We start from the raw sequence: 27,750 nt of genomic DNA, 5'->3' as shown, positions 1-27,750 counted from the left end.
CACCGCCAGCTGGCATCACGCAGGCACTGGTTCCAAGCACCCACAGTGGCACCCATCACTGCCCAAGGTCTTGGCTGTAGTTAGTTCTAAAGGCCTGCACCGCATGCACTTTCTATGCCTTTGGAAAGAGCTCATCCTCGCCTCCTTCTCGAGGGGAGAGAGAGGATCTATTTTCATCACCACCCTCATTCAGGCCTCCCAGCTACCAAGGCTGAGTTTTGGAGCAACAGCCTCCAACACCAGCTGGAGGGCTGGGCACTAAGCACCGGCAACACACAGGGTGAAGAACGTGTCTTCTTTGTAAATCACAAGAATTTGAGCTGTTCCCTGGCTGTGTCCCTGGCAGGGAGAAGAGGGAGGATATGTTCACGGGGGTATACAGTATGCCTTTCCCTGCTGTGCCCAGCAAGCCTGGGCAGAAAACACTTTGTCCTGGTGCAACAATCTGTGAGCATCCTTAACTGTGGAAGCGTGTGTGTGTGTGTGCGTGCGTGCATGCGCGCATGCACACGCACGGGGAGGGCGGAGTGGTTGAAGGGGGGGGGGCCTTGGAAGCTGGCTGGGGGCTCCAGCTGGAGCTCTCCAAGTCTCCCAGACACAATGAAATGAAGGCTTGTGAAGGTGAGAGCTCCCTTGGGCGGACGGCAAGTACAGAGACACGGCTGTTAATAGGTACCGCAGTTTGTACATGAAAGAGTATTTATTGAAAACATGGTTACCGACAGGAAGCTCCTGGCTGCTCTCGGGTCACTCTCTTGGCTCACAATGGGAAGTGGTTTTTTTTTTTTTTTTTTTTTTTTTTTTTTTAGGGGGAGCCTCCAATTTTATTTTCCCTCCAACATTGCATCCTAGGATAGGGAGATCTTATATAAATATATATACACGTCTGTATAAGTATGGCCTATAGTAAAGAAAATATATAGTACACTCTTCATGGGGCAGTACCTATCATGCCAGGCTACCAATACTGAATGCCACCGTGTTCACGTGTCCAAGGGGAGAGGCTGGGCATGTGGTTTATAGGTGCCGCAGCACCAGGGAAGCCCCATTGGCACAGCTGTGGCCTCAGCTGGCTCCCTGAAATCATGGCCAATGGCAGAAACCACAACACTGGGAGCAGGGGGAAGGGAAGGCCAAACTTCCTGAGGTCGGGGAGGCCAAAGGAAAGCCAAGTGGAGGGCCGCAATTCAGGTTAGGTGGGAGATCTCTCTCCGAGGAAGGAAAAAATGAAAATTGGGGGGCGGGGGGTGGGGGTGGCAGGAGTGGACTCTAGTGGCCTCACCAGCCTCAGCCCAGGCCTCATCTGGGCTCTCCCTGCAGAGTTCTTTGAGACTAGAGGACAGGACTTAGCTCGCACGTCTTTGACTTGCCAGGATGAGAGACCGAGAGCTTGTAGGGAGAACTTTCCCTCTGCCCAGACAACTGTGTGGGCAAGAGAGATCTGGTGGCTCCGGAGACCAGAGATGTTAGAGCCGAGCCTCAGTAGCAGCAGCTCGTTGGCACTGAATGAGGCCGGAGTGAGCCCTCACGAAGGCGACGAGAGCAAGGGCAAGGCATCTACCAAGCAAAGGACAAGGCCTCCACTTGGATCTGAGACACAGGCACGGGTCACCCAAAGGCAGTCTCTCTGAGGCTCTCAACACGCCCAGAACTTCTGTCTTCTGTGGGGCAGCCTTTCCCCGGCCAGCTCTTGCCCACAAGGGGATCCAGCCAACTGGAGAGCAGGCTCAGGAAGAAAAGGTGAGTGAGTGACTCTTGTTAACTCCAGCGCAAGCAGTCCCTGGCTGGGAAGGCAAGAGCGTCTGCTGTTCATGCCTCACGCTCTGATCCCAGGCTCCATGGTGACGGGGGGGCAGAGCACCCCCGCCCTCGTGACTTAGAGTGGGCAGGGACCCAGAGGAAGCTCTGGATGGTCCGAGGTGAGTTTGAGGAATGGCTGGCGTTTACTGGCCACCATGGTCACTACAGATTCTGTACAAGCAAAAGACAAGGCACCAGACTGTAGGTGTTTCTCCTGGGCCCAAAATCCCTTCCTGGGTACACGGAGTCTGGCTCCAGGCTCAGCCGTAGTGATAGACAAAGTCATAGCTGCTGGGCTCCTTGGGCACTGGTGGTGGGGCTTCGGGAATCTGGATGTTCTCCAGGTCCAGGAGCCGTAGCTTCATTTCCATGCTCAGCAAGGTGTCCAGGTCACTCTTGGTCAGCTCACTGGACATGTCCTTCCCCAGAAGGGCACTGAGGCCATCGATCCAGATGCAGTACTGTGGGGGGCAAGTTGCAAAATGTCACATGGTGGCCCCTGGTCAGCAGGAGGTCCTGCCAAGGTCCCTTTGCTGAGAGGACTCATAATGGTCTCTTCTGGCACGACTTAGTGTGTCGGCAAAACCGATTCGGGATAATAGCAAAGACAAATCGGGAGGTAATCGTTCACTTTCCCAAGGACACCTTTTGGCTTTTATGAGGGGTTTACGCTTAAGCTTCCTGAGATAATCTGAAATATGATTTGTTTTTATTTTATTTTTTGAAATAGAATTGTTTTAGAAGTTTTAAAAATTTATTTATTTACTTTGAGAGAGAGAAAGAGTGTGGGAGGGGCAGAGAGAGAGAGAGAGAGAGAGAGAGAGAAAGAATCCCAAGCAGGCTCTGCACTGTCAGTGCTGAGCCTGATGTGGGGCTAAAACTCACGAACCGTGAGGTCATGACCTGAGCCCACACCAAGAGTCAGGCACTTAACCGACTGAGCCACTCTGGTGCCCTTGAAACATGATTTTTTAAAAAAAAGTTTTACTTATGTAAGTAATCTCTATACCCCATGTGGGGCTCAAACCCATGACCCCAAGATCAAGAGTCGTATGCTCCTCTGACTGAGCCAGCCAGGTGCCCCGAAATATGATTTCTACAAACGCAATGAATGGATACAGCAAAATGAGACCTGAGTACTGGGGCGTCAGCTACCTGAAACTACCATGAAATTAGCAATGGCGGGGGCAATACATATTAGGTGAAAAAAGCAGGATACAGAAGGAATCACTGTAGGATCTCAATTCTGTTTCAAAAAAAGTAAATTAAAAAAAAAAAAAAGTCCAGTCAACAAATGTTAAAATAAGGCTAGAGAAACTGAACTTGAGGGTCTCAGCATAAGCAGGAATAATAGAGAATTCTCGGCCCGTCCCTCTCTAACTCCACTTGTCAGGTCTTTTTCCATGCCTTAGCTCACTTGTCTCCCCACCTGCTACTTCTTCCTTTCTTCCCAGCAGAACTCCACTGGCAGCTCAGGGCCTGCCTAAGCATCTCCTCTTCCAGAAGCCCCACCTCCAGTTCCCTCTGATGCCCCCGGAGCTCAGTAGACACGCAGGGCTCAACCCCAGTCACTCGCTGCGCATGCAGTATCTTCTGGGGCCGTGGGCAGAGCCGCGAGCCCCGCGTCAGCAGGACCGGGGCCATCCCACCTCAGAGCCCAGGCCAGACCCACTATGGCATGTGCCCAGCAGCCCTGACGAGGGAGAATCTGTCAGGTTCGCTTGGGAAGGTGGCCACGCAGAGATTGAAAACGGGGAGAATTTTCCTAGTCCAGACAGGTTAAGTTAGCCCCCGGTTACCCTGTCTTTCTAATGACAACTCACGACTGTCGCTAAAGAGCAACCTGGGGAGCCCAGCACAGATGGATGGACCCCAGCCTGGCAGATCTCGGTGCCAAAAAGCCTTCATGACATGCTGGGGTCCCCTGCCTTTAGGGGGATGTCCCTGTTCTGCCCACTCCTCTCCTGCAACTGAAGAGACAGAGAGGGCTCGGCTGTCCAAAGCGGCTGCACACTGCTTACCTCATACTTGTTAGGCGCGATGAAGTTTAAGGTCTCATCGGGGTCATACAGGATGGAGAAGGCCAACTCCAACACCTCCTGAAGGAGAAAGGGTTTCAGTTACGTGGAGCAATGGGATGGCCTGGGCTTAGCATGCCAAGATCGTGGCCAAAGTCCTAGTCACTTGGCCCCATCACTGAACGTGCTGATCCAGATGTGGTATCGTCAGGCCCCAGGGCACGTGCCCAAGTGTGGCTGAAGACTCCCCGCCTGAGTCACACCTAAGATGTGGATGCTTCTAACAATGGAGAAAAGTCATTTCCCAACACTCAGAACCCCTGAATGTCAGAGTCCATGACTGGAGATCACCTTCAGTTACACGTGTTTTTAAACTTTCAGTTTTAAAAACTGAAAGTCTTTACAGTTTTTTTTAATCTTGATTTTTTTACGTTTTTTTTCAATGTTTTTTATTTTTAAGAGGGAGGGAGAGAGGGAGAGAGAGAGAGAGAGAGACCGTGAGCAGGGGAGGGGCAGAGAGAGGAAGACACAGACTCTGAAGCAGGCTCTAGGCTCTGAGCTGTCAGCACAGAGTCTGACGTGAGGCTCAAACTCATGAACCACGAGATCACGACCTGAGCCGGAGTCGGACGCTTAACCGACTGGGCCCCCCAGGCACCCCAAGTCTTAACGGTTTAAAACCACCATAATGGTAACAAATTGTGGCCAAAGATGGGGGAATTGAAGCATCGACAACATAACTGTAATGGAGTGGAACAAATATCATCTGCTTAAGTCTAAGAGTTCACAGGAACACATCCACAAAACACATATGCAAAGTTGGTCACCGTTGGATGATACCAGAGAACCAACTCATTGTTTTAAAAGTGGGTACTTTTATAAAAGGAAAGAATCAGGTGCTTATCCTTTCTTATATAAAGTGGACCACTGGGAAACCAAGAGTAGATGATGGTAAGTTTCTCTTTAGAGAAGTAGTTCAGCTCATAAATGAAAAGGAACAACTGCATTGGAACACTGTTAGTTTGCAAATATTAATTGGCCAGTGGATTGAGGCACTCGGCATTAACAGTCTGCTAACATCACAAAAAGAGAGACCATCGCGCATTGTGTGTCTCTTGATAGAACATAATGCCACCTAGGAAGCAGTCTTGCCAAAAAAAAAAGGGTCAAACCTGAACTGGATCAAGCCTCCCCCGAGGTCTCTCCACCAACGTCCAGATCTGGGACGGAGGGACAAGTTAAACTATACCATGGGGAGACAATCAGCAAATTTCAGACTCGGAGAAGCTACCAAACAAGCAACCCGGTTTCTTCCACTGATAAACTGCCAAGAGTGAAACGAACATGGAAAAGCTAGGGGGGAACTTGGTAATCAAGGAACTTAAAAGAATAATCACAATGTGCAGACCCTGTTTGGATTCTGATTTAGCGAACAGAACGGTGTGAGTGTGCATATGTGTGCACACACCGTTTGTGTGTTTTTATACAGAGAAATTACGCTATTCACAAGACGGCGCAAACATCTGTGGGGTATCTGATATTAAATAACAACTTTTTCTTTCTTTTTAGGTGTGATCATGGTATGGTGACTATGGTAAGAGCCCTTATAATTTACAGATCCATTCTACACATTGAAAACGAAACGACAGCATAACTTGAGATTTTCTTCAAAGTAGCATAGTAAGTGGATAGCTGGGACCTGCCAAGGTTGTTGAGGCCGGGTGATGCGTACGCGGGGGTTCTGCCTATTCTTGTTCTGTTCCTAACAAGACCTGAAGGAACAACTTAGCGGGAGAGAGCGGACGGAAGAGCGTGCGCTCGGACAGCGGCCACCGCCGACTGCACTCTCCAGGCGTCACAGTGACGGTGACTCTGCCAGGGCACCCGTTCCACTCACCTTGTTCTGCTTCAGAGCGCTCTTCTCTTTCATGTGTGGGCAATCTTTCCCGGTGACAATGGCCTTAATGTCTGCAACAGGAACTGGTAAATGAAGAGAGTTAGTCCGGAAGATTTATGCTGTAAATGGGTCTCTGCGTCAGTGCTGGAGGGGAAGCCCCAGCCCCCGGACCACAGAGCTTGATCAGCTCAGAGAGAAAAGCCTTGTGTTGTTTCCTCCTCCGTGGTCCCTTCCCGTGGGCCATGGCTGGCTGGGCTGTGTCAGATCTGACTGGGGGTCGGTTCAGGGCTTTGGGATGGTCTCCCCGAAGGTCTGGGGCCTCAGAGGCTCACGCCCCCTCCACAGCATAGCATAGCGGTTAAGAGAACAATGCCACGAGCAAATAGCTGTGCTCACTTACTACGTGACAGCCAATGTTGTAAGCGATTTACTTACATGACTCACTCAATCCCCTTACAAAGGAAATGTGCCTATTATTCCCATTTTGCACAAGAAACCAAGGCAGAGGTGAGAATTAACTTGCAGTTAATGAGAATTAACGGCAAAGCTAGGATTTGAATGCAGCAATCTGGCTTCTGAGCTTCGGCTCGTTAACACCGCCTTTCAACACAGTCCTGTATCACCCTTGACAGTCTACAAAGCCCATTCACATCAGAATCTCACGGAATTCTCCAAACAGCCCTGTGAGGTAGGCCAGGTAGAGATGACCTCTGACAGAGGAGGCCAGAGAGACAAGCGGCCCAACACCAGATAATCGGCCTGAAACGGCCGGGACTAAAATGCAGGTCTCCTGACATGGAGTCCAGCTACTATGACACGTCAACAGAGAAGCGAACCTACTTTTCTCCTGCAGGGACTCAAATGTCACCTCCCCTTGAGGGTTGTCGTCCAAGTCACCATAGTGCAGGACCTTGTGGTTCAGGGCCAAGCGGCAGTACCAGAAACGTTCTGCAACACACGGGAAGACAAACGAGTGACCAAAGACAGGTCCGGGAAGGACCTGGGCACACGGAGGGCAAAACGACGACCTGTCCCCTGTCCGGCAGGCTCTCTCCCCAGGGCACTGACTCTGAGCGGTAAGGACCGGCCCAGGGGCCCAGGCCCCCTCACCTTGCCTTCGGCGGTTCCCAATCTTCCGGAAGCTGCTGCCCTCACAGAGACGGTTCAGGCGCTGCTGCTTGATCAGCTCAAGGATCTCGGGCTGGATCTTCTCCCTCAGCTCCCTGGGTGGACACGCATCGGAGCGAGGGGAGGTCACGGGACGGCACGGCTGGTGGTGCCTCCCCCCAGCCCAGCCGGCAGCACTTACACGATCGGCGGGGACTGGAAGTCGTCCTGACTCATCCGCTCGGACTGGCGCAGCCGCAGGATCTCAGAGTAGCTCAGGCTACGCAGTTTACTCTTGAACTGATCCAAGGAGCTGGGTTTGGAGGGCAAAGCTCGAGTGATCTGCTCTCGAACCACCTGCATGACCTGGAAGGGAAGAAAGGAGGATGGCGTCTGCCTGGGCCCCTCCGGTGAGGGGCCAGGCCGGTTCTGGGCCCCACGGCTCTGCCCCCGCCCCGGAGGCCCTACAGACACCCGCTGGGTGAACAGGAGTACTGGCTCTCTAAGGCACACCTTCTTAGATGGCCCCTTAGGACAAGTGCCTCATGGTGACAAATGCACAGGTTTTGAAGTTGGAGAGAAATGGGCTGAGATCCTGACCCCATCTCTTAATCTGTTCCTGGAGCAAGTTGCTTACGGTCCGCGGGCCCCCACCCCCACTCATCTTTTATTTTTTTTAACGTTTATTTATTTTTGAGACAGAGAGAGACAGAGCATGAACAGGGGAGGGTCAGAGAGAGAGGGAGACACAGAAGCCGAAGCAGGCTCCAGGCTCTGAGCTGTCAGCACAGAGCCCGATGCGGGGCTCGAACTCACGGACCGCGAGATCATGACCTGAGCCGAAGTTGGACGCTTAACCGACTGAGCCACCCAGGCGCCCCCCAACTCATCTTTAAAACATGAGAAAGGAAGACACATTTTTGGGTATATGCTTCCCGGAGGCGCCATATGGATGCTATATGGACACACAGCGCCGGCACACTGAGGTGGGTTCAAAAGATGGGGTATTTCCCTAAAACAACAGGTAAAGAAAAAAAGGGCCATCACACCGCACAACCAGCAGCTCTGCACTTAGCAGGGCTGAGTCTATAGGAGAAAAGAAGACGAGAGAGAAACAGGGGAATGGTCGTCGCTGGGTGGTGCGATTACAGAGAATGTTCTCCTCTTTATACTTTGACAGTTTTTTACAATGAGATGAGAAGTTTCTAGATTATTCTAACTTCGGAGGGCCCAGCGGTGCGCGACAGAGAGCGGGTACGTGGTGTGCCCCGGGAGTCGGTACCGAGCGGGTAGCCAGACCACGCTCACCACGGAGGTCCGCCCCCACTCTCGCCAATGTTTCCCACCTACAGAGCCACACCAGTGCCTGCCCATAGTGGGTGTTTGGCAGACCACGGCGATTACTGTCAGGCTTGGCTTGCTGTCCTCCATGGAAGATGGGCGGGGCACGGCCTGGCTCCACTGGGTCAATGAGGGGCCCAGGGCACTGAGGGGCAGGTCCCGGCTCCAGGCTATCGCAGAAGCACAAGCGGAGGGACCCGAGGTGCTCTTGTGCTCCGTCTCGGGACCCGGTGCCGCCGACCAAGCCGGTTTCCCAGCTCAGGGGGTCACAGACCGTCACGCGCCCACCTCAGCCCGTGGGCATCAGAGCTCTGGGACACTGACCTTGTTAAAGTCCTCGGCTGTCGCCCTCATCTCCTTCCAGGTCTTGTTCAACAGCTGGATGCAGATCCCAAACAGCTCCTCAAACGCCCGGTCATGGGTAAAGAACATCGGGTGGTAGTCGTTGCGGCCCTCGTTTGCTACAGAGGATGAGAAACAGGAGGGTGGAGCTGGGTCCTCGCACTCAGAAATGTTGGATCGCGTGCACCGAGGCCCCAAGGAACAAAACAGAGCAAGGCCAGGGCGAATGAAGAGTGTGAGACGGGCCTTTCTCGACTTCCTTCGCCAGGACGCTTTCTTGGTCTGGCGCTGCCCTCTCAGAGGCTCAGCCAGCCTCACGCACAGGGGCAAACGGATGCTGGTGTAGCTCCGAACACCTTCAAATTACCCGCTCAAACAAGGCAGCAGCCATGATTCCCTTAGACGAGGATAGGACAGATCACAGCTCACACACCGATTACCAGAACTACGCACAGTAATTGTCCAGTCCCGTCGACCCCTGACCTTGTAACCTCGTGTCCCCCAAGGCTCCTGAGTTTGGAACGTCTGATAGACGAGTGAAGCGGCAGGGACTTACGCAGTTCCCCAACCTGCAGGATCTCACAGAGCATCTTGGTGAGCTCAATGGCGCTGCGGCCGAAGGGGCACTCGTGTTTGTCCTCTCGGCTGCTGTTCTCCAAGACGATCTATGAGGGCAGAGGGAGGGGGGATTAGGGAGGCAAGAGATGTAGCAGGGCTGAGCCAGCTGGCCCCCAGCCTTTACCCGGATGTAGGTGTCCTGATGGACTTTAGCCAAGTACAGCATGTTGTCCAAGGCCAGCATTCCAGGAGGAGTCTGGGTAAAGTCCATCGCTGGGTTGATGTGGTTCTGGGGAAATAAAGAAACCCAATTTGAGACTCGGTAGCCTCACGTGTGCAGAGCCACTGGCGGGGAAGCCCTACTGCCCTCCCCTCGATGACGCTAGCTCTTGTGCTCACCTCCTTCCTTCCCGCCATCTCTACGAGACTGGGAACTCCTGACCCTGACTGTGCAGACTCATCCCGTCTCCCTAGAGCCCAGCACGCCATGCCCCGAGGAGGCAGGTGCACAGTGAGTATTTAATTGAATGAACTTCATCCTCAGGCTTTGTGTCCAATCACAAAATAGCCACTCTTGCATTTCAAAGAACCTAGCTGCTGCGGTGAGAGGTCCTCTCTTTGTCTACGTGACTGACCTCCTGGGCCCTCCAACAGAGAGATTCATTCCACGGGGCCAGATGCTGCACAGAAATGTGTAATCTGCCGTCACCAAGGCAAACCAAGTATTAGCCCCCCGCCCCCACCAGCCTCTCCATGTCATCTGTTCCAGGACCTCCATTATGAAGGGGGGCTTCTCAGGGCTCTGTGACGGTGGGCCCTCTGACCTCCTATCAGGGGAGAAGGCCTACCAAGACCCGTGCTTTGGGAAACTTACTGTAAACCCCAGCATTTTGTAGTCCTTGGTGTACATGGCTTTGCGTTTTTCAGTCCCACTCCCGGGGACGTTGCTAGGGTCAGACTCAGCATCAAATGCGATCCTCCTCAGTTCAAATATAATGTCTCTTTGAGCCTGAGAAGTCAAACAGACAGTCAGCAGGTGAATCAGCTAACCCAGGGAAGCAAGGAAAAGAAAGAGCAGGTTGGACTTTTCTGCACGGAACTCTGGCCCCGATCAATCCCCGAGAAGGCATCACCTCTACCTTGGCAGGACAGAGGTGGGCTTGGCCCAGAGAGTCACCCAGAGGGAAGCGATCGCAGGGAGGCAGAGCCAGGTTTCCCAGGGCAACACAAGCCATTTCTGCAGACACAATCAAACACCGTCCCTGGCACACAGTAGGTGCTCAATGCATGGCCTAATGGTGGAATGTACCACATCAAACAATACGTGATTTAAGCCAGGAGAGCTCTGTCCCACTGAGCACTTACCTGGTCATTGGGGTCCATCTTGGTCATCATCCTTTCTTCCAGAAGGTTAAAGGTCAGGACTTGCAGGACATACAGCTGATGGGCCATCTCAGTTTTGATTGGGCGGTTCCCTCGGATCACATGCTGTAAAAAGTAAAGGCAGGGGGCAGAGGGCTGAACTGATTTTCTTCTGCAGGAGAGTCATGCTGCTGAAATAGAAAGTATGCTGGGCAGGGAACAGGGTTTCCCTCTTACACTCAGAACTTTGAGACTTCGTGTTCTGGAAGGGATGGAGCATGAAAGGGCTTGATTCAGGGTGAGATGATTCACTGCAGGCCCAAAGGGCACAGTCTCTTTCTCTGCATTCCCCTGGGCTGGGAAAGTGGAACCAAGGGTGGAGGCTGTACCCAGCCACGCCAAAGATGAGGGAGGCTACCCGGCTAAGATTACGATGCAGGTCGGGGCGCCTGGGTGGCTCAGTCGGTTAAGCTTCTGACTCCCGGTTTCAGCTCAGGGCATGATCTCACAGTTTGTGAGTTCAAGCCCTTTGCAGGGCTCCGCGCTGACAGTGCGGAGCCTGCATGGGATTCTCTCTCTGCCCCTCCCCCACTCACACAGACATGCTCTCTCCCTCTCTCAAAATAAGTACGTTAAACCTTATTTAAAAAAAGATTATGAAGGAGGGCTCAGCAGTGGGACTTTCCCCCAGCTGGGCACTCAATCCAAGATGAGGGACAGCGTGTAGAGGACTCCACTCTGTCTTTCTTTAGAAAAACACAATGGTGTGGATGGCCTCCACCAAGTACAGGCTTTAGGAAAGGTCGTTTTCTTCAAATGGTACAGAGACAGCTCCACAAGGAGGGCACCCAATGCTCCTTGTCTACGCCCAACACTCCCACCACCTTCTCTCCTGTCATTCTCTATATACCCTCCTCCCTATATCCCCTGTGTTCTGTCCTGTCCCCTCTCTTCCCATGACCTCCACCATGCCCTCTCAGTCCATCACTACCTCCCTTCGTCCATCTGACACCCACCCCACTTCTCCTTTCCTCATGCCCCACCTTTTTCTTGCATGGTACCTCTCCCTGTGTCCCTTGGGTTGACCAATGCCTCTCGACGTTCTTGTCTCCTACGGTCCGGCTCTCACTCTCCCAATGGCTGCCCTTTCTCACTCGCTCCCTGTATTTCTCGCTCCTTCTCTGTCTTACCCGCCATCTTGAATCCAGTTGTTCTTGGTCTCTCCTCACCCAAATGAGACTCTTGCCCAGTTCCCCCCACACGCTACCTCTGTGTCCTCTATGTTCTCTCACTCAGTCTAGCTCTATGTCTCTGGAGCTCTGCTGTCCAATATGGTACATATTGGACATGTGTTTCCATCACGTGTGTTTCCATCAGTTAAAATTAATTTGAGGTAAAAATTCCGGTCTTTGGTCACACCAGCCCCATTTTAAGCTCGACAGGTATATGTGGCTAGTGGCTACCACCCAATGAGAAGAGTAGATATAAAACAGTGCCATTAGCACAGAAAGTCCTAGCAGACAGCACTGCTCTAGAGTTCCCTAACTCGAGAGCCTACTCTGGCTCGAGATCAATGTCTTAGGCCTGTGATGTCCATTGAACACTGGAAACACGGCTGGTCCAAACTGAGATGTGCTGTGAATGTAAAATGTACGCTAGATCTCAGCGCCTTAGCATGAAAAAAGAAAAAAATATTTCATTAGTCGTTTTCTATCGATTACACGTTGAACGCATAGTATTTTGGATATATTGGGTTAAACCGAATCTACCGTTGAAATTGACTTCCCGTATTCCTTTTTTAATGCTGCGACTACAGCATTTAAAACGAAATCAGTGGCTCTGTCATTTCTACGTGACGGCACTGCTCTAGACTTCCTCTCCCCGGCATGTGACTCCCGGGTGCTCTTCATTCCTCTAGATCTGCCCAGCTCAACGCAGCACCACAAGCCACGTGTGGGTGTTTTAACTGAAATTTTAGAAAATGACAAATTTGGCTCCCCAGTCACAACTAGACACGTTGCCGGGGCTCAGTAGCCACACGCGGCTAGTGGCCACCATTCCGGACGGCACGTTCATGCTGCGCAAGGTTCTGCGGACGGCGCTGCTCCTGACCTCTCACTGGAGCGAGTGCCGAGGCCCCCACCTCCTCCGAGCAGGGGCTGTCTGCGGCTGTCTCCAGCTCCCGGGCTCTCGGCTCAGGCTCAGTGCTCACCTCCATCCCAAACTGACTGCCGCTCCTCCTTCTCCAACCTTAGCTACCCGCCCACCCCCGCCAGTGTCTCATCGTGCAGGGTCCCCTTGGTCCCCTCCTCACGTCTTGTTTTGCCCCTCTCCGAGCCTCTTCCCTTCTCTGTGCCCCCTCCCTCTGCCGCTCCAATTCCTCCCTACCCTACCCGGCTCTCCGTCTTCCTTCCCCCTCTCCTCTCTCCATAATTCATAAAACCACTTTGAGAAGAGGCTAAAGATAATGTGATACGGTTCTCATTCACTTTAATCCCCCTTTCTCAAACTTAGAGACATCACAGCGGGAAGGTAATCGCTCCAGCCAGCAACGGGCTTACGCAAGTACAGCCCCAGTCTGAGGAGTCAGTTTCAGAGCTTTTACCTGGAGTCTTATTTGACTGCTGAGTAAATTGAGGCTTACGCTCTCTGGCCTGACCCAGTGAGCTCCTTGGACTTCAGTGAGCACGCATTAACTGTTTTGTAGAGAACCACTGAAGTCCTGAGTCTTGACCCTGAATTGTCTTCTATAGTGGAATCTTCGCTTGTCCCAAGGTTTGTCCAGAAATGAGCTGAACTAATCCTACTCTGGTAATTAACAAGCCTCGAGATTCATTAAATTTCCGTCAGAAGGCGACCCTCGCTCCCACGCATGCAGAGGATGGCGTCCAACACAGCTGCTCAGGAAATGTGGACAAGCATGCGTGGGACCCGTGCACGCCGCATCCCTCGCAGGCAGCGGGCCGGAGCGTCGTCCCTCCTGCCCAAGTCCCTCCGTGGCGGTGGGGCCACGACCAGGGAAACGGCCAGCAGGCAGGAGCTGGTTCTGCAAGGTGAAGTCTGGCGGGCTGTTCAGAGCAGCCGATCGCTCAACTTTGCAAGTGCTCAGAGCTCACTTCTTGAATTCTCTCACCTTTGGATCCTGTTCACGGGTAAGAGAACCCGCTGTGAGCGGGGTGCTTACCAAGTGCCAGGCACCCTGCTAAGAGCTGTATATATATATGAGCTCGTTCAGGCCTCACATCCAGATGAGCAAATCAAAGTAAATCGAAGTTAAGTGAAGTGCTCAAGATCACAGATTGCTTAATGGTAGAGTGGGGGCTGGGGACTCTGAAGTTCACGCTCAGAATTATCAAGCCTTTCACACCTGACTTCTGATTTCTCATTTTATTCCCTTCACTGTGGTCTGGTTTTCCCTTGGTTTTGACAACTGATAAAATGGCCTCCCTTGCACCCAGATCCTCGGCTCACTTCCCCAGTTCCCACCCCCACCAGCCAGCTCTCTCTCACCCACATCCCTGCGTGGGAACAGGGAGTCAGCCCTCTTTCCAGATGCCTCCCTCCTCACCACCTCCCCCTCTACTCTCCTCCCTCATATACCCCCACGAAACATACACACCTGCTAGTGTGAGGTTTCTAAATGCCAGCCTGGTTATGTCACCATCCCAATTAAACCCTTCAACTCGGCTTGGGAAAAAGACTAAGGCCCTACTCGATCCGGTCTTTGCTCGCTCTCCACGTGTCTGCTCTTTGCCCCACCCTCTACCCCATGGCACAGTCCTTCTAGGTTCCAGCCAATTCCAGCCACTCCTGGCTGGATTTCCTTTCCTTCCTGGACGAATGATGGAGCCTCAGCCTCAGGACGTCATTCCTCCAGAGGCTTCCTGACACCTCCTGCAAGGCAGGCGGTGCTCCTCCTCCTGAAATCCCCAGACCATGGAGCTCCAAGGAACCACTGGCCACACACTGCTAGAGCACCATCCCTACTGGACCGGAAGATCTCTGGGAGCAAACACACCACACTGTCTCGTTCATCCCTAGCGGTGCCCCACACAACTCAGGTCTGATGGATGTTAGCTGAAAGAATCCCTTTCCTCTTTGGGGCCTATTTTGATACATTCCTTCTGGAAAAAAATTTGGAATTGCAGGGCAACAAACCGTGTAGCTGGCTGGCCTTAGGACCTCCTTAGAGGCTCTGTAATTCCTGGCGGGACAGCCTCCTAGAGACAACTCCGCTTGCAGAGGATTATAAGAAAAAGCTTCCCAGCTTAACATGGGCTTATTCGCACCTACCCGTTGGTTCCCCGAGTGCCATCCCACTCGATAGTAATTTCACTAATGACACCATCACAGTAACAGTAATACTTGCTATCACTAGTAACAAAACACAGCTTGTTGTGGGAACTTACATTCAGGATTATGGAGCGAAGGTGCTTCTGTGCAAATGCGTTGGCCATATCCTATTGAGAAAAACAAGCAAATGTAAGGCACGATGGCACGCGCCCAGCTGTGACAACTATCGAGAGGAAAGTGGCATCGGAGCTCTGCGGCTTTTTCTCTTAATTTTTTTTTTCCTTTTGAATAAAAAGTGGGCAAATGGAAAGAATCCATGGACCCACCCAACATCTTTTATACTCTGAAAAAATTCCCTTGTGTTTTTTTTTCCCTCTGGGAATGCAAACGGAGCCACACAGGGTGTCCCTCCCCAATGGCACAATCAACCACATCGTCTTCAAAGAGGAACAAAGACTGTTTCAGGACAAGACACTTGTGTTACGAGGATGCCGGGCAATGGACAATGCGTACGGAGCACAGAGCAGCGTGATGGTTCCCATGCACCGTTCCAGGCAGACACCCACCACCGGCCGGATGGGGCTCCTCCAAGCTGAGGAAAGGGCTTCGGTCCCAGCGCCCCCCTCGGGCCCCCCAGCGCCGCACCAGCTGGTGGAGCCGGGGAGCGGATGCTCTGGAACAGTGAGTAGTCTGTGACTCACTTCTGACTGCTTTGGAGAAGAGCGTGCTGGTGCTTTTGGGTAATTTCTCATAATAGGGTCACCTTTTTTATTATATTTGGTTCAGATTCTGACAGTAACACTTTATTTATTTGGCACGCTTGGGAAATAAAGTACCCTCCATAAATGAGTCTTCCGGGGAGCGAAGCCTTAAGGGTCCTTTCAGGACCTTACTGGGACCGTTCTTAAGCAAATCCTCTGAAAATATATACGTTTCTTTATTTTTGAAGGGACTGCAGCGATTATAATTTAATCACTGCCAAGGACTGGGCTCAACAAAAAGAACAGCGTGTTGTGACTCCGTAATAGCCCAAGCAGCTCTTGAATGTGCCGCTCTTTCCCCCTAAACAAAAATGGTCCCAGCTTACTGTGCTTTTAATCTTTCTGACAGCTCTTCATAATTCTTCTGTCTCCTCCTTCCAATCTCGGCCATCACTTCTTAGCACGTTAATTAGTATGACTTCACTTTCTAAACTGCTGCCTTAATTTAATTTTATGGATAATTCTGAATCACTGGGCCTGAGGGAGCTGTCACGCCTCTCCCACGGAGCGGTGTCCGTGAGGGTCTCATTTTTCTCGGAGCTGAAAGGCCTTTTGCTCTCGCTTCTCCATTTCTAGCCATATTCCAAATGGCCGACGCTGCCAGGGACATTAAGCTGTACTTTGCTTCCCCTGAGCACACACGCTGGCTGGCAGAGGAGAAGGTGGCCTAGAAGCTTCTCTGGTGGCTAGAGGAGGTCGGCTTGAGATTCGGCCTTGCTGTGGACAACTCACAAAGTGGGTAAGTGGCAGTGGTCTGCTCCCAGAATCTAACGGCCTCACACCCAAAGCTCCTCTGCGGTGCTGGGGCAAAGCGCTCATTCTCAGCCTCGTACAGCCGACCTCTAAAGCTCCCTCTAGCCAAGAAGCGAGCCGGCAAGTTCCCTTCTGTCAACTGTCTTAAGCCCTGTCAGATTCCTATGGTCTAGGACGCATCCAGGGCGACGTGGATTTATCTCCACTCTCTGCTGTACCAAGCTGGAAGGCGACACGTCCATGGGATCATCTCGGCGAAAGTCTCAGGCCATTTCCGAATCTGATCTCCCCGGGCTGACCCACAAACTCACAGAAAGGCAGGTTACAAAGGGAAGACTGGGCAGCATTCCCTAGGGCGGACATCCCCTCACTCCTGCACGTGACGCTAATCTCCAGCACTTCCCGGAGTGTTCTGACGAACGGGATCTACAGCACCCAGAACTCTGGGTCTCACGGTTTCCTGAGCACCTGTACCAGAACGTGAGGTTCTTGCCCAGCTCTGACCTCCCCACCTGGAAGAGGGCTGGGGCCCCTTCCACGAAGCAGCACTACTTACAGTGACAGGTAGGTCTAGAGGGTTAAGGTGCTTGTCCTGCCGGCAGAAAGCAAAAAGCACAGAGAGAAGCAGATGGGAGAATGAGCTCACATTCAAAACTGGACTAGGAAGGAAGAGATTAACAGAGCAAAGCCATCCGAGAAAGACGAGGACAGACGGAACCATGGACGCTCCGGCTCCTCCCACTGGAACCCACCAGGAGCTCAGTGCCTGAACCCACGTGGATTTCAACTTTACAGAGCCCATGGTGTTGACGGAGAATTTTAAAGTCTTGTATACACCACTTGGGCTTTTACCAGCTGTATCTAGAGTGCCAGTGTCAGAAGGGCCCTTAGCGATCACTTAATCTGGCCCTTTCGTTTACAGAAAGAGCAACGGAGACCCAGAGGTTAAAGCACCTGCCTGGCCCAGAAGAGCACCCAGCCTCAGGGCCCTGGACTCAGGTCAGTGCTCGTTCCCCGCCCAGCTGATTCCTGGTTTCCTCACTTGTAAGACAGGGGTCTTGTTTCTTCTCCTCACATCCCCGTGAAGTCAACGGGGCAGATGTTGCCGCTCCCAGGTTACAGATGAGGAAACTGGGGTTCAGAGAAGCAGAGTGATTTGCATCATGTCACACCGCTAACGAGCAGGGGAAGAAAGCAGCTTAGAATCTGGGCCAGAGGCCTTCATACATGAAACTTTGTGCGAAGTCCCCCCGCTCCCGCCCCCCCGCCTTGCTTCCTTAAGTAAGGGTCTCCGTGGACTTGACAGTGATGCCTGGAAGGTCTCCTCCCCCTTCTTCTTGACCCTCTAAGCCAGGGTCAGCAACTAAGACCAAACTGGGCTTGTCCCCTAGTTGTGTATCTAAGGTCTTTCTGGAAGACACCACACCCATTTGCTTTCCTATTGTCTGAGGCTACTTTGGCTATGATGACAAAGTGGGACAGCTGCCACACAGACCATCCATCGGCCCACAGAGCAAGAAATATTTACTCTCGGGCCCTTTAGAGGAGAAAGTTTGCAGGCCCCTGCTCTGACGCGAGACCCGCGGGGTCCCCTTCTAGTTCTTCCCTGGACTAGGGGGCCTGACACACAGGGACAGGAGCAAGGGACTCTTGGGGGAAATGGCTGCATTTCTGCTCTCCGTGCAGCAAAGGGTAGGTGGGTGACAACTCCTCTCCTGGAAGAGCCCAGCTGAAAAGCTTGAAAAGACAGCCACAGACCTGTCGCTTGTCCTCAGGAGCCTTCAGGAAAAGCGCGTTAATCAGTGCAATGGCGTAGGTCTGAATCTCCTGGTTGGAGCTGTGCCGGTGGAGAAAGAAGGCAGAGGGACATTAGAAGACGGACCAGCGAGAGCCCCGTGGGGCGTTTACAGCAGTCGCTTGTAGATGGTCATCAAATAATCGTCTGGGGTGACGCCTCAAAAGCCTCGAAAGTGGGCATACTCTGTGACCCGGCCACATCACTAATAGCAATTTATCCAAAGACAGGAATCAGAGAGTTGGGCAAAGTGTTTCATTCAAGTACTGTTAAAAAAAAGAAAGAATGGTAAATAATCCAAATGTTCACAGTCACAACTCTGTTTATACACATTCAAGCCGTAAGTCATCAATAAAAATCACGTCGGGAAGGTTCTTCACCTGGGACTCAGGGATGAGTCTGGAGTGTCTGTAAACCCTAGAAATGGTGCAGAAATTATTCCATGCGGTTGGTTGACTATGTGTTATTTTCTCCAAGGAGGTGAGAGTCTATAACTGTTACTGAACTTTCAAAGGCATATGGCATGCAAAAAAGATTTAGAACCACCAAGACTCTTTAACATGGGGAAACGTTCAAGAGATATTATTTCATAAGAACGTCCAGGTACACACGGTATGTGTAGTAAGCTCCCAGTTTTGTTAACAAAAACATACACAGAAAAAAAGACGAGCAGGGCAGTTAATTTAACGTGAACAGTAGTTATGTCTGCAGGTGGGAAAATGGGAAAAGGATTGACTCTTTGTGCTCCTCCCCATTTTCAAAGTCTTCAACTACAAATTTATTTCATTTTGTCTATTTTTTATTTTGGGGGGAGAGAGAGAGAGGGCGCGCACGAGCCGGGGAGGGGCAGAGGGAGAGAGAGACTCTTAAGCAGGCTCCACGTTCGCACAGAGCCCAACGCACGGCCCAATCCCATGACCCTGGGATCATGATCTGAGCCAAAACCAAGTCGGATGCTCAACCAGCTGAGCCGCCCAGGCGCCCCTAAACTTATTTCATTTTAATACGAATGAATTAAAGACAACCGTTCTCTGGAATCTTATAATCCAAGCGCTTGGCAAAATGTCTCCAAGGGCCGCACTGGGGATGCATTCCGTGGCTCTCTTCTTCGACGGGCTAACAGACTTCCTGCTCAGGTGGGGTGGGTGGGTGGGGGCATCCTGGAGGTCTCACGGAGGGCACTAAGTATCTCTCAGCCCCAACAGCAGAGGACATAATTTCTGGTAGTAGCTACGGGCTGAAAATATTCACGGACTGACCCCTAAGAAATGCCATTGTCCTCTATCATCCTTGGGTACACAACTGGGTCATTCCTGATTCAGAAACAAAGAAACAGGTAAGTCTGACGTCAGGAAAATCAGAACTCTCCATCTGGAGTTTATAATGTTCCCTTCACCTCAAACAACCTTTTGGCTTTGGGGTATGAAAACAGAGACTGAAGAATTCCTTAGAAGTGACAAGGAGAAATCGGGGCTGTTGGCGGGAGGGTGGGGTGGGTACAGGTTGCGAGCACAGCTGAATGAAGACAAGGCTGCTATGAATAAGCAAAGCTGGGAGCTCTGGCTTCCCCGGGCCTGACAGGTCGTTCTGTCGGCCAAGAGGCTAAAAGGGAACAAAGGAGTCAACAGTATCACCACCTTGTTTTGGGGAGTCCAGCCCCCTTAAATAGGGTTAAAGTGAAGTACAAAGAATGGGGAGGAGAGGAACAGGGCTCCAAAGGGCTCATCTGTCTTCTGGTTTTACCATTTGACAAAATGGCCTGGAATGGGATAAGCTGCTTCAAAAACAAACAAGAACAAAAAACTCCTGAATTATATACCCATCCTACGCTGGCCACTACGCTAGACCTTCTAACCCCTTTGAGCCTCACAAGTCTGAGTAATGGAGAGGGTGAACCCCAGCCTGGACCTGAGGAAACGGAGACCAGATGGGACAAGGTGACATGTGGAAGGCAGGGACCTAGTTAGGACACAGTGGAGCCGGGATCTGAATGGAAAGCCCGAACTCGTGTCCTATACAACAGTTTTTGCTACCCTCCCCCCGGCCCCACACACACAGCATACTGCTAGTTTGCTAAGTGTTCATTCTCAAATATTAACTGACTTCTCCTTAAACCAAAGCAAGGGATCCCAAAATGACTGGTCCCTCTTCCCAGAGAGCTCAAAGTTTAAAATGGGAGGCAGATAACAAAAACAGGGGATTTTCTATATAATTCTCATAGGTGCAAACAGAGACTATTTGGCCCAAAGAGGAGAGAGCATCTAATTCTGTCTGGGACGCGGCGGTACAGGGAGGCCGGGAAAACTTCCCTTCAGCCTGAGGGACAGGGGGCGCCGCGGAGGATTGCGGCAGGAGCGTGACACGATCGGGGCCCGATCCCGGGAGCGTTCCCAGAGTGTGAAAGTGCTGACGGATGAGTGAACAAGCAGGCCGGTGGTTTGGAACACAGGCAAAGGGGTAGGGCTGGGAGACCTACGGAGAACAAGAGGCGAGAAGGGGGCCGGGGCGGGGTCTCTTACTCACACCTGGAGGTGAGAGATGAGCTGTCCCACGGTGATTTCCTCTGCTATCTTCTGGTACAGGCTCTGGCTGTTCAAGACCATGCTCTCCAGGATGGCCAGGGACCTCTGAAGGATTGACACGTCCACCATGGGCTGGCTCACGTACCCTGCAATCTACAGCCAGCGAGGGCCAGATCAGTCAGGGAGCCCGGGGCCCAAGCGTGCCGGGCGACTCGAGTCTCTGAGGTTAGCCCACGAAGGCTCTCCTTCCTGGTATGCCATCCATACCGGGCCACTGTCCCCATGTGGACAGCGGTGTCTGGTTTATGGTCCCTAGGCATGGACAATTCAAATTCAAACAACAGCTTCCAGTCAATTGTGTTTCCTCAAAATCTAAGGGCTCGATCCTTTGTTTTCAAAATGAGGGTTCAGGCATGGGAAAGCTGAGTGGAGAAAGCACAGGATCTTACTGAAATCGGGAACTCCTTTTATCGCCATGGGCCCTTCTCCTGACGCACACACCGTGCCCCTACACACACACAGGCCGGCAGAGGCTCAAGAGGCAGGAAGCCCGCAAGGTCTTGTAAGCTCATCACTCCCCGTTATTCTCAACCTCCATTATAATGTCCTCGACACGTGCCCGTTTCACTTTTGCCCAACTATCTCCGGCATCGGGAAATTCCCAATGTCCCAAGCCAGTGACAGGTGTGATTCTAGGTCAGCAGATACATTACTCATTGGTTTTAGTTCACTTTTTGGAAGTGACGCTGCCCCTCCCTACAGAACAAAGGAAAGCCAAAGTGTGCCCTCCCAGGCACCCAGGTCGATCTGACAACCCGAGCAGGTTGCCTTGCAGACCCGCCGGCAGAAGGCAGACTGACATACAAGGCGGACGACATGAACATGTGTCTCCAAAGAGAAGGGAGCGCGCAGGGAGCAGGTCAGAGACGCCGGGCTCGCACTGGCTGACCGGCTGGTGTCGTCCCAGGTCTCACTGACAACCCCGTCCCGCTTTGGCCACCTCCAGTTCTGGGAGCCCGTTTCCATCTTCGAGGGCAATGAAGGAATTCTCTCAGGAGCCCCAGGAAGGCCCGAGCGTGAGGATGAAAAAAAACGGGCCTCGGGGATAGAGAGCCGACCGCCAGCAGCACGGCGATCTCGCCGGCATCTCTCCGTGAACCTAGAGGACCAGCGGCCACCGAGGGGGGCGGGGAAGACGGAAAGCCGGAGGCCTCACCTGCTTGATGAAGGTGATGGAAACCATGTCCCAGGAGACAATGCCATGGTCCATGAGCTCTAAGAAGGCGGTCAAGGTGAATGCCAGCATCTCACTGTAGCTGAGACATCAACAACACACACACAAAATAATACAAAGATTCAGAACCAGGGAACACAGGTGTGACGGCAGCCGCAACGGGGACGGATCCCGGCGTCAGCACCACACCAGGGGTCAGGTGGTGTGGCTGCGAGTGCCTGCATGCGTGCCTCGGCAGGCGTGCAGCAGGTTCTGTCCAGGTGTCCATCCGTCTCTGGGAAGGGCCGCCGCGGGTCAGGCTCTCCTTCCCCGTACTGCCTCATCTCAGGGAAACACAATCACTCATCCACTTCCCAACCCGAGAAAGCTATCAGACCTTTGTCAACCCCAACACTTGGCGGGGGTACCCAAGGGAGCCCACAGCCCATGTCCAGGGCCAAGGGGGGGCAGAGTGCAGGACAGGGAGTACAAACTTCAGACATGGGTTCAATCCGGGTCAACTATTTACTAACTGTGCACGTTTTACGTTTCCAAGCTTGAAATTCCTCCTCTGTAAAACTGCATTGGTCTCACAGCGTTAACATCACAGGGCTGTGGCGAGGGCAAGCTGACAAGGTATGCGAAGCCCTTACCGCAGTGCTGGAGGAGGACGGGGATTACAATGTCTCCTCTCCTGTGTCCCTCCTCTTTCTACACACAACCCTTTGTACATCTGCACGGTGCTCTCGATTTAACGAACGCTGCTCCCAACGGCGAGGCACGTTCGGACCCATTAATTCCTCGTGACAAGACGGCAGTGGAAGCAGCATCTCCGTTTTAAAGAGGAGGAAACCAAGGCCAGCCAAATGCCGTACTCCCGGCAGGCTGCGGAAGTCCTGGGCCAGCGCTGATGGCAGCGGAAGGCTTCAGGATTTCAGTGCAGCTGCAAAATCGGAGACTTAAGACAAACACCCATGATTAGCTGCTTGGTTTGGCTGAAAATTTCAATAGCTGATCCATCGGCTGAAAGATTTCTGACTCCCTCTCTGCCAGCTGAGGCACCACAGGCCTAGACGGCTAACTAAACACCTGTTCGTTCACTGCTGCTCACGGCGCGGTTCCCCACCACTCCCATCCTAGCAGGGAGATGGCGAACACAGAGGAAGGCCTGTGTGTGTGCCCGTGTGTGTAAGTGGGGAGGTGACTGGAAAGGGGAGAGAGGAAGCAGGGGGTGATTACGAACAGACCCCCGTTCTGGTCAATAATGGACAGTCTGCTCACTAGCCTCCCCCAGGCCAATCATTTTCCATAAATTAACAGGTTTGTCGGGAACCGACTTCTCTCTTCCTGACTCCTGAAGCCCCTGTTCTCGCTCCTTCACGGCATCTGTGAGAGCCCAGGTAGACTACGAGACTGAGGACCGTGACGCTGCATTCCTCTGCGCAGACCCTAGTGCTTGGCACGCTGCTCTGCACACACAAGGTGCCCAGTAAGTTCAAGAGGCTCGGTGGAGACGAGGGAAGGATGCCCCGCCGAGCGTAGAGTCTCTGAAATCCCGAGCAAGAGCCCAGTAATACTCACTGGGACAAGAGCTTGGTTCCACTCTCCACAAGCCGCGTCAGCACCACGATGCCGTCCATGTTGATGAACTCGGTGGCGAAGGTCACGTCGGCAGAGAGCTTGGCCAGCTCCTTCATGGCATCCAGCCGGGCCTCCATGTTGGACGACTGGGTCCTCTCCATCAGCTGGCGTGCAGCCCGGGACTACGAGACCAGAGACAAGATGTGTGCCATCTGGTCCTCGCGGCAGGTTACCGCTCTGTGAGTAGCTCATGAAGGCCTTTCTGTGGCCATCCAGCCCGAGGCAGACCCTGTTGTTGACACTGTCTAGGAGTTGCTTACTACACGCTTATTGGATCAATCAGGAAATTACCAGTATGCCAAGACCGATCTGTAGTTACGGGTATCCCTTCTGTAGCATTCTGGTCTATGGATTACAAAAACTTCCCACTGAAGGACTACAAGAGACACTGAGGAGACAACAGTCGCCACCTCTGGCAGACAGAGAAACAGATATTGGCTCAACAGAGGGAAGTTTTCTATTAATTTAAGCCGTCAGCCAGTAGACGACGTTGTCTCTTGATGTAACGAGCTCTCAGTCACCAAAAGCAATCAAGGAGAATCTGGACAACCGGCTGGCCAAGATGCCACACAAGGGATTCTTGCATTGATGGAGGATTTAATCTGATGATCCCCTTTAAGGTCCCTTTCAATCTGAAAATGTGGTAAGCCTGACAATTTTTTTTTTTTTTTTTTAACCTTCTCTGTAAGTCCGTATCATTGTTCTTCAAAACTGACAGTCCTGGGGAAACTTTAAGAGTATCAAGGAGCTGGAAGCTTTCAAAATAGCTTTTTCAAGGTGATGGCTGGTGACTAAGCTTTCTCCTAGCCCACCAACTTTTCCCAGCAGGTTGTTTGCCTCCTTTCTACAAGCTTCGGCCATAAGCCCTTCCCCAGTGTTCGCTGGTCCTTCCTCTTGCCGAACTACTAGCTTTATAGTCAGTGCCTTGCAAGTGACCGATTCATCATTCTTGATTTTTTGTGTGCTAATTCGTATTCTCAGCTGGAATGGAAGAGCCCGGAGAGCAAAATGCTCTTGGGGTCTTTACAGTGCTAAGCAAGTGACCGCAGCCCGGCTCCTGCTGCTGGCAAAGAGTCAGGCCGGTTCACCTCTCTCCCCTCTGCCTTTCCTCTTTTATTCTTACAAAGACGGCCCTAGAGCAGCACACGGCTCTCAAGGACACAGAAATCCTCCACACTCTCCATAGCGGAGAAGGCGGACGCCACGAGAAAAGGTCACAGGATAGAACAATTTGAAGAACACTGGTCTGCATCACACTTAGAAACTTCCAACTCCAAATGTTAACGTTCCTCCTGAGACAGCGTTTCTGGGCCGCTGCCTCCTGCTCCAGAGAGATGTACTCCCGAGAAAGTCAACTAGTCTGCGCAGGAGGTCTGTAAAACGCTTCAGCACGTCTGCGAAAGCAACTCCCGGGCTGTCACGTGAAGCTAGCAGAGCTAAGGGGGGAAATGAAGTCCTTAAGATGAGAAGAGTTCGGGAAGGGGGGGGCGGGGGAGCAGGAGAACGTGCTGGTGAGAATACTGGCAGGGAGTCAGAGAGCCCTGGGTTTGAGAGGCATCTCCGCCACATTTTTATCTGTGTGACAAGCGGCAAGTCGTTTAACCTAAGCCCCAGTTTGCCCATCTGCAAAATGGGGCTGCCAGGAGTACCCATCTCATCGGGTGTCTGTCAAGGTTAAATGATAGCACGTATGTAAAGCGTTCAGCAGAATGCCGGCATTCCGGAACCGTTAGCTGTTACTACTCCGCATCACTTTTCCGCGCAGATGGACCAGTCTCGTCCCTCACCAAGAAAACACGTGTCATCGTGCCCTTAATTTTCTGGCAGCCCTTCTCCACCTAAGCGACCCCCATGCCTGACTGTCCTCCTTGGGGACTGAGCAGTCGAAAATCCCTCCACCTGGGCTTTGGATTCCTCCTGTCCTGACCCAGTAAGGTCCCGGTCCGTTTGCACCATCGACCTTCCTCTCCCATCTTAGCTTATTCTCGAAGACACAAAAAAAATTGCACCAGCAGTTAGCAACTGTAAAGGGTGGAGGAGGCGGGGAACTAGGCAGATGAGGGACAGGGCAGGGAGGGAGACCTTTCACTGCATCTCTGTCAAACTTTTTGATTTTTGAAACACATGAATGTTTTACCCCTTTAAGAAGTTTTTGTTTTTTTTTAATGTTCATTTATTTTTAAGACAGAGACAGAGCACGAGTGGGGGAGGGGCAGAGACGGAGGGAGACACAGAATCTGAAGCAGGTTCCAGGCTCCGAGCTGTCAGCACAGAGCCCGATGCGGGGCTCAAAGCCACAAACCGTGAGATCATGACCTGAGCTGAGGTCGGACGCTTAACCGACTGAGCCACCCAGCGCCCCTGTCTTACTCCCTTTTCAACAGCATTCTCTTTTGGGCTCCACATCCCCGAGTTCTTGCCCTCTGTGTCTACTTCCTCTTATGACCGAGCTTCCTGACAGCGCGGTAAAGTCATGGACCTCACTCTGCTGCCACTGCAGTCTGTCTGTCACCCATCACCCCACCAAAACTGTCTTCGCAGAGGCCACCAGGGACCAATGGGCTTCCCAGATCAACAAACGGCTTTTCTGTTCCCGGTTTTCTTGCTCTCTGCTCACTGCAGACCATACCTTCCTCTGTCCCGACACTCCCTGCCCTCAGCTCCTAAGCCACTTCCTGCTCCTGGTTTTCTCTCTGCCCTTCTGGTTGCTCCCTTGGTTGCCTTTAAGGGCCACTCTGGCAGGAATCGGGGAGTCACCTCAAATTCTCCCTTTTCCTTCCATATCCGGGATGTCACCACAGCCCCTGGTTCACCTCTAAATATTTCTCATGCCTGTCCTTCCGTCTCCACTGTCACTTGCCTTCACGGGCTCATTAGCTTCTTAAAGATTCCTCCTACCACCAACCTTCCTTTTTTAGCCCATCTTTCACACTGTCACTAAAGTGATCTTCCTAAAATATAAATCTAAACACAATGTACCTTCCTGCTGAAAGTCTTTCAATGTCCCCACGTTCCCTTTCTGCATAAAGTCCAAACCCATGAGTAGGCCATCTGAGACCCCTGCCATCCGGGACCCTTCCAGGTCTGGCTCTCCCCTGGCTGCTGCGGGCCCTCTGCCACCCAGCAGCCCCGCCTTCCCCAAAGCACATCTCTCTGCTCGGGATACTTTTCATTTTCTTCTTTCTTCAGCTGATTCTTGCTTATCCTTCAACATCTGCGCTAAGCCTCCCCCTTCTCTGGGAAGGTTTTCTGGGAATCCTTATGCTGAGCCAGGCGGTCCCTTTCTGAGTCCCCCACAGCTCCCTAAGCAACTTTCTGTCAAGATGTTTAAGAGAGGCCTTTGGTTGTTTACTCCCAACAAGGCTGTGAAAGCAAAGATGGACTTTTTTTTTTTTTAAAGTAATATCCACCCAATAGTGGGCTTGAACTCACAACCCTGAGATTAAGAGTCGGCTGTTCCACTGACTGAGCCAGCCAAGCGCCCCTCAAAGGTTGACTTTTTAAGCTCTGTAGTCTTGGTTGCTGGAAAAGAGTCTGGCCTAAGGTGGGTGATCATCTAACGTGTTAAATAAACGTCCCCGAGGAGAGCCGAATACCTACCGGGGAGATAGCCAGCTGTAAGATGGTCCCATTCTTAATATCACTGCGCGTCTGGGTAGCAAAGAGGAAAAAAGAGTAGCTGAGATAAAATATTAAAATTGTGCAAGCCAGCTGAATCAACGAGAACTTGCTGTCATTTTAAAGTAGTCGTAACTGAGCCTCTTTGGTCAGGCCTCCTTCCGCGTGCTTCTTGCCCGAGAACCCACACCCCCTCCGTGTGCCCCGAGCCCTCAGGATGTAGAAGCCATGGTTTTCCAGCCACTAGAGGAAGCAAGGGCTGGTGCGTCCCCAATAAACAGAAGCTGCCTGCAGGTCGGCCAGGCCGACGGTGCCACCTCCCTGGGTGGCTCGCTTCCGAGTGAGGCCTGACTTGCTGCTTCGGCACTGACCTGCTCCGTGATGTAGAGCTGGGGGCCGTCTGCATAACGGAGGGTGTAATACTCCGGGTTTGGCAAGGACCACCTGTGTAAGAAACACACAGTACAGACACTGGGCCCTCCCTCCAGGCCTGGCTAGAGGCTGCACGTGTTCATTTCCAGCCCAGCCGCTCAAGGGCTTGGGCGGCCTGTTTGGAGGATGGGGGGATCCCACGGGTTCAGGCGGAGATGCTGAAAAAGCAACTTGCATAAAGATGGGCACCGCGCAAAGGTGGTGTGCGCAATTCGGGGCGGGCCTCGCACCCCGCCAGGACCTCGGGCAGGACATTCTTGGGCTTAAAGGAGGGAAAAAGATTTAGGGGAGCTCTTA

The 27,750-nt window shown here is 52.3% G+C and overlaps 1 protein-coding gene across 4 annotated transcripts in view; it reads right to left on the bottom strand.

Moving 5' to 3' along the window:
* Nucleotides 1-681: 681 nt before the first annotated feature.
* ELMO2 (engulfment and cell motility 2) overlaps nucleotides 682-27,750 on the bottom strand; it is a 39,251-nt gene continuing 12,182 nt past the window's right edge. For 2 of the 4 annotated variants that reach the window (XM_043553801.1, XM_043553802.1), the window contains exons 4-22: nucleotides 27,393-27,465; nucleotides 27,004-27,054; nucleotides 23,344-23,525; nucleotides 21,766-21,865; nucleotides 20,551-20,702; nucleotides 17,991-18,069; nucleotides 16,789-16,824; nucleotides 14,835-14,885; nucleotides 10,429-10,551; nucleotides 9,938-10,072; nucleotides 9,248-9,352; nucleotides 9,062-9,170; nucleotides 8,488-8,624; nucleotides 7,025-7,188; nucleotides 6,826-6,938; nucleotides 6,556-6,663; nucleotides 5,716-5,798; nucleotides 3,822-3,899; nucleotides 682-2,261 (exon numbers count right to left, since the gene is read on the bottom strand). In XM_043553801.1, the coding sequence (XP_043409736.1) occupies nucleotides 2,061-2,261; nucleotides 3,822-3,899; nucleotides 5,716-5,798; nucleotides 6,556-6,663; nucleotides 6,826-6,938; nucleotides 7,025-7,188; nucleotides 8,488-8,624; nucleotides 9,062-9,170; nucleotides 9,248-9,352; nucleotides 9,938-10,072; nucleotides 10,429-10,551; nucleotides 14,835-14,885; nucleotides 16,789-16,824; nucleotides 17,991-18,069; nucleotides 20,551-20,702; nucleotides 21,766-21,865; nucleotides 23,344-23,525; nucleotides 27,004-27,054; nucleotides 27,393-27,465 (2,080 nt within the window). In that variant the 3' untranslated portion in view covers nucleotides 682-2,060. Of the gene's footprint in view, nucleotides 2,262-2,866; nucleotides 3,047-3,821; nucleotides 3,900-5,715; nucleotides 5,799-6,555; nucleotides 6,664-6,825; nucleotides 6,939-7,024; nucleotides 7,189-8,487; nucleotides 8,625-9,061; nucleotides 9,171-9,247; nucleotides 9,353-9,937; nucleotides 10,073-10,428; nucleotides 10,552-14,834; nucleotides 14,886-16,788; nucleotides 16,825-17,990; nucleotides 18,070-20,550; nucleotides 20,703-21,765; nucleotides 21,866-23,343; nucleotides 23,526-27,003; nucleotides 27,055-27,392; nucleotides 27,466-27,750 lie in introns of those variants that run through there. The other 2 variants (XM_043553804.1, XM_043553803.1) reach the window with 2 other exon arrangements.

The sequence above is a fragment of the Prionailurus bengalensis genome, chromosome A3, assembly GCF_016509475.1.
Source record: "Prionailurus bengalensis isolate Pbe53 chromosome A3, Fcat_Pben_1.1_paternal_pri, whole genome shotgun sequence".
Taxonomy (NCBI): Eukaryota; Metazoa; Chordata; class Mammalia; order Carnivora; family Felidae; genus Prionailurus; species Prionailurus bengalensis.
Note: the sequence above shows the minus strand (reverse complement) of the source record. Positions and strands in the feature narration are given on the sequence as shown.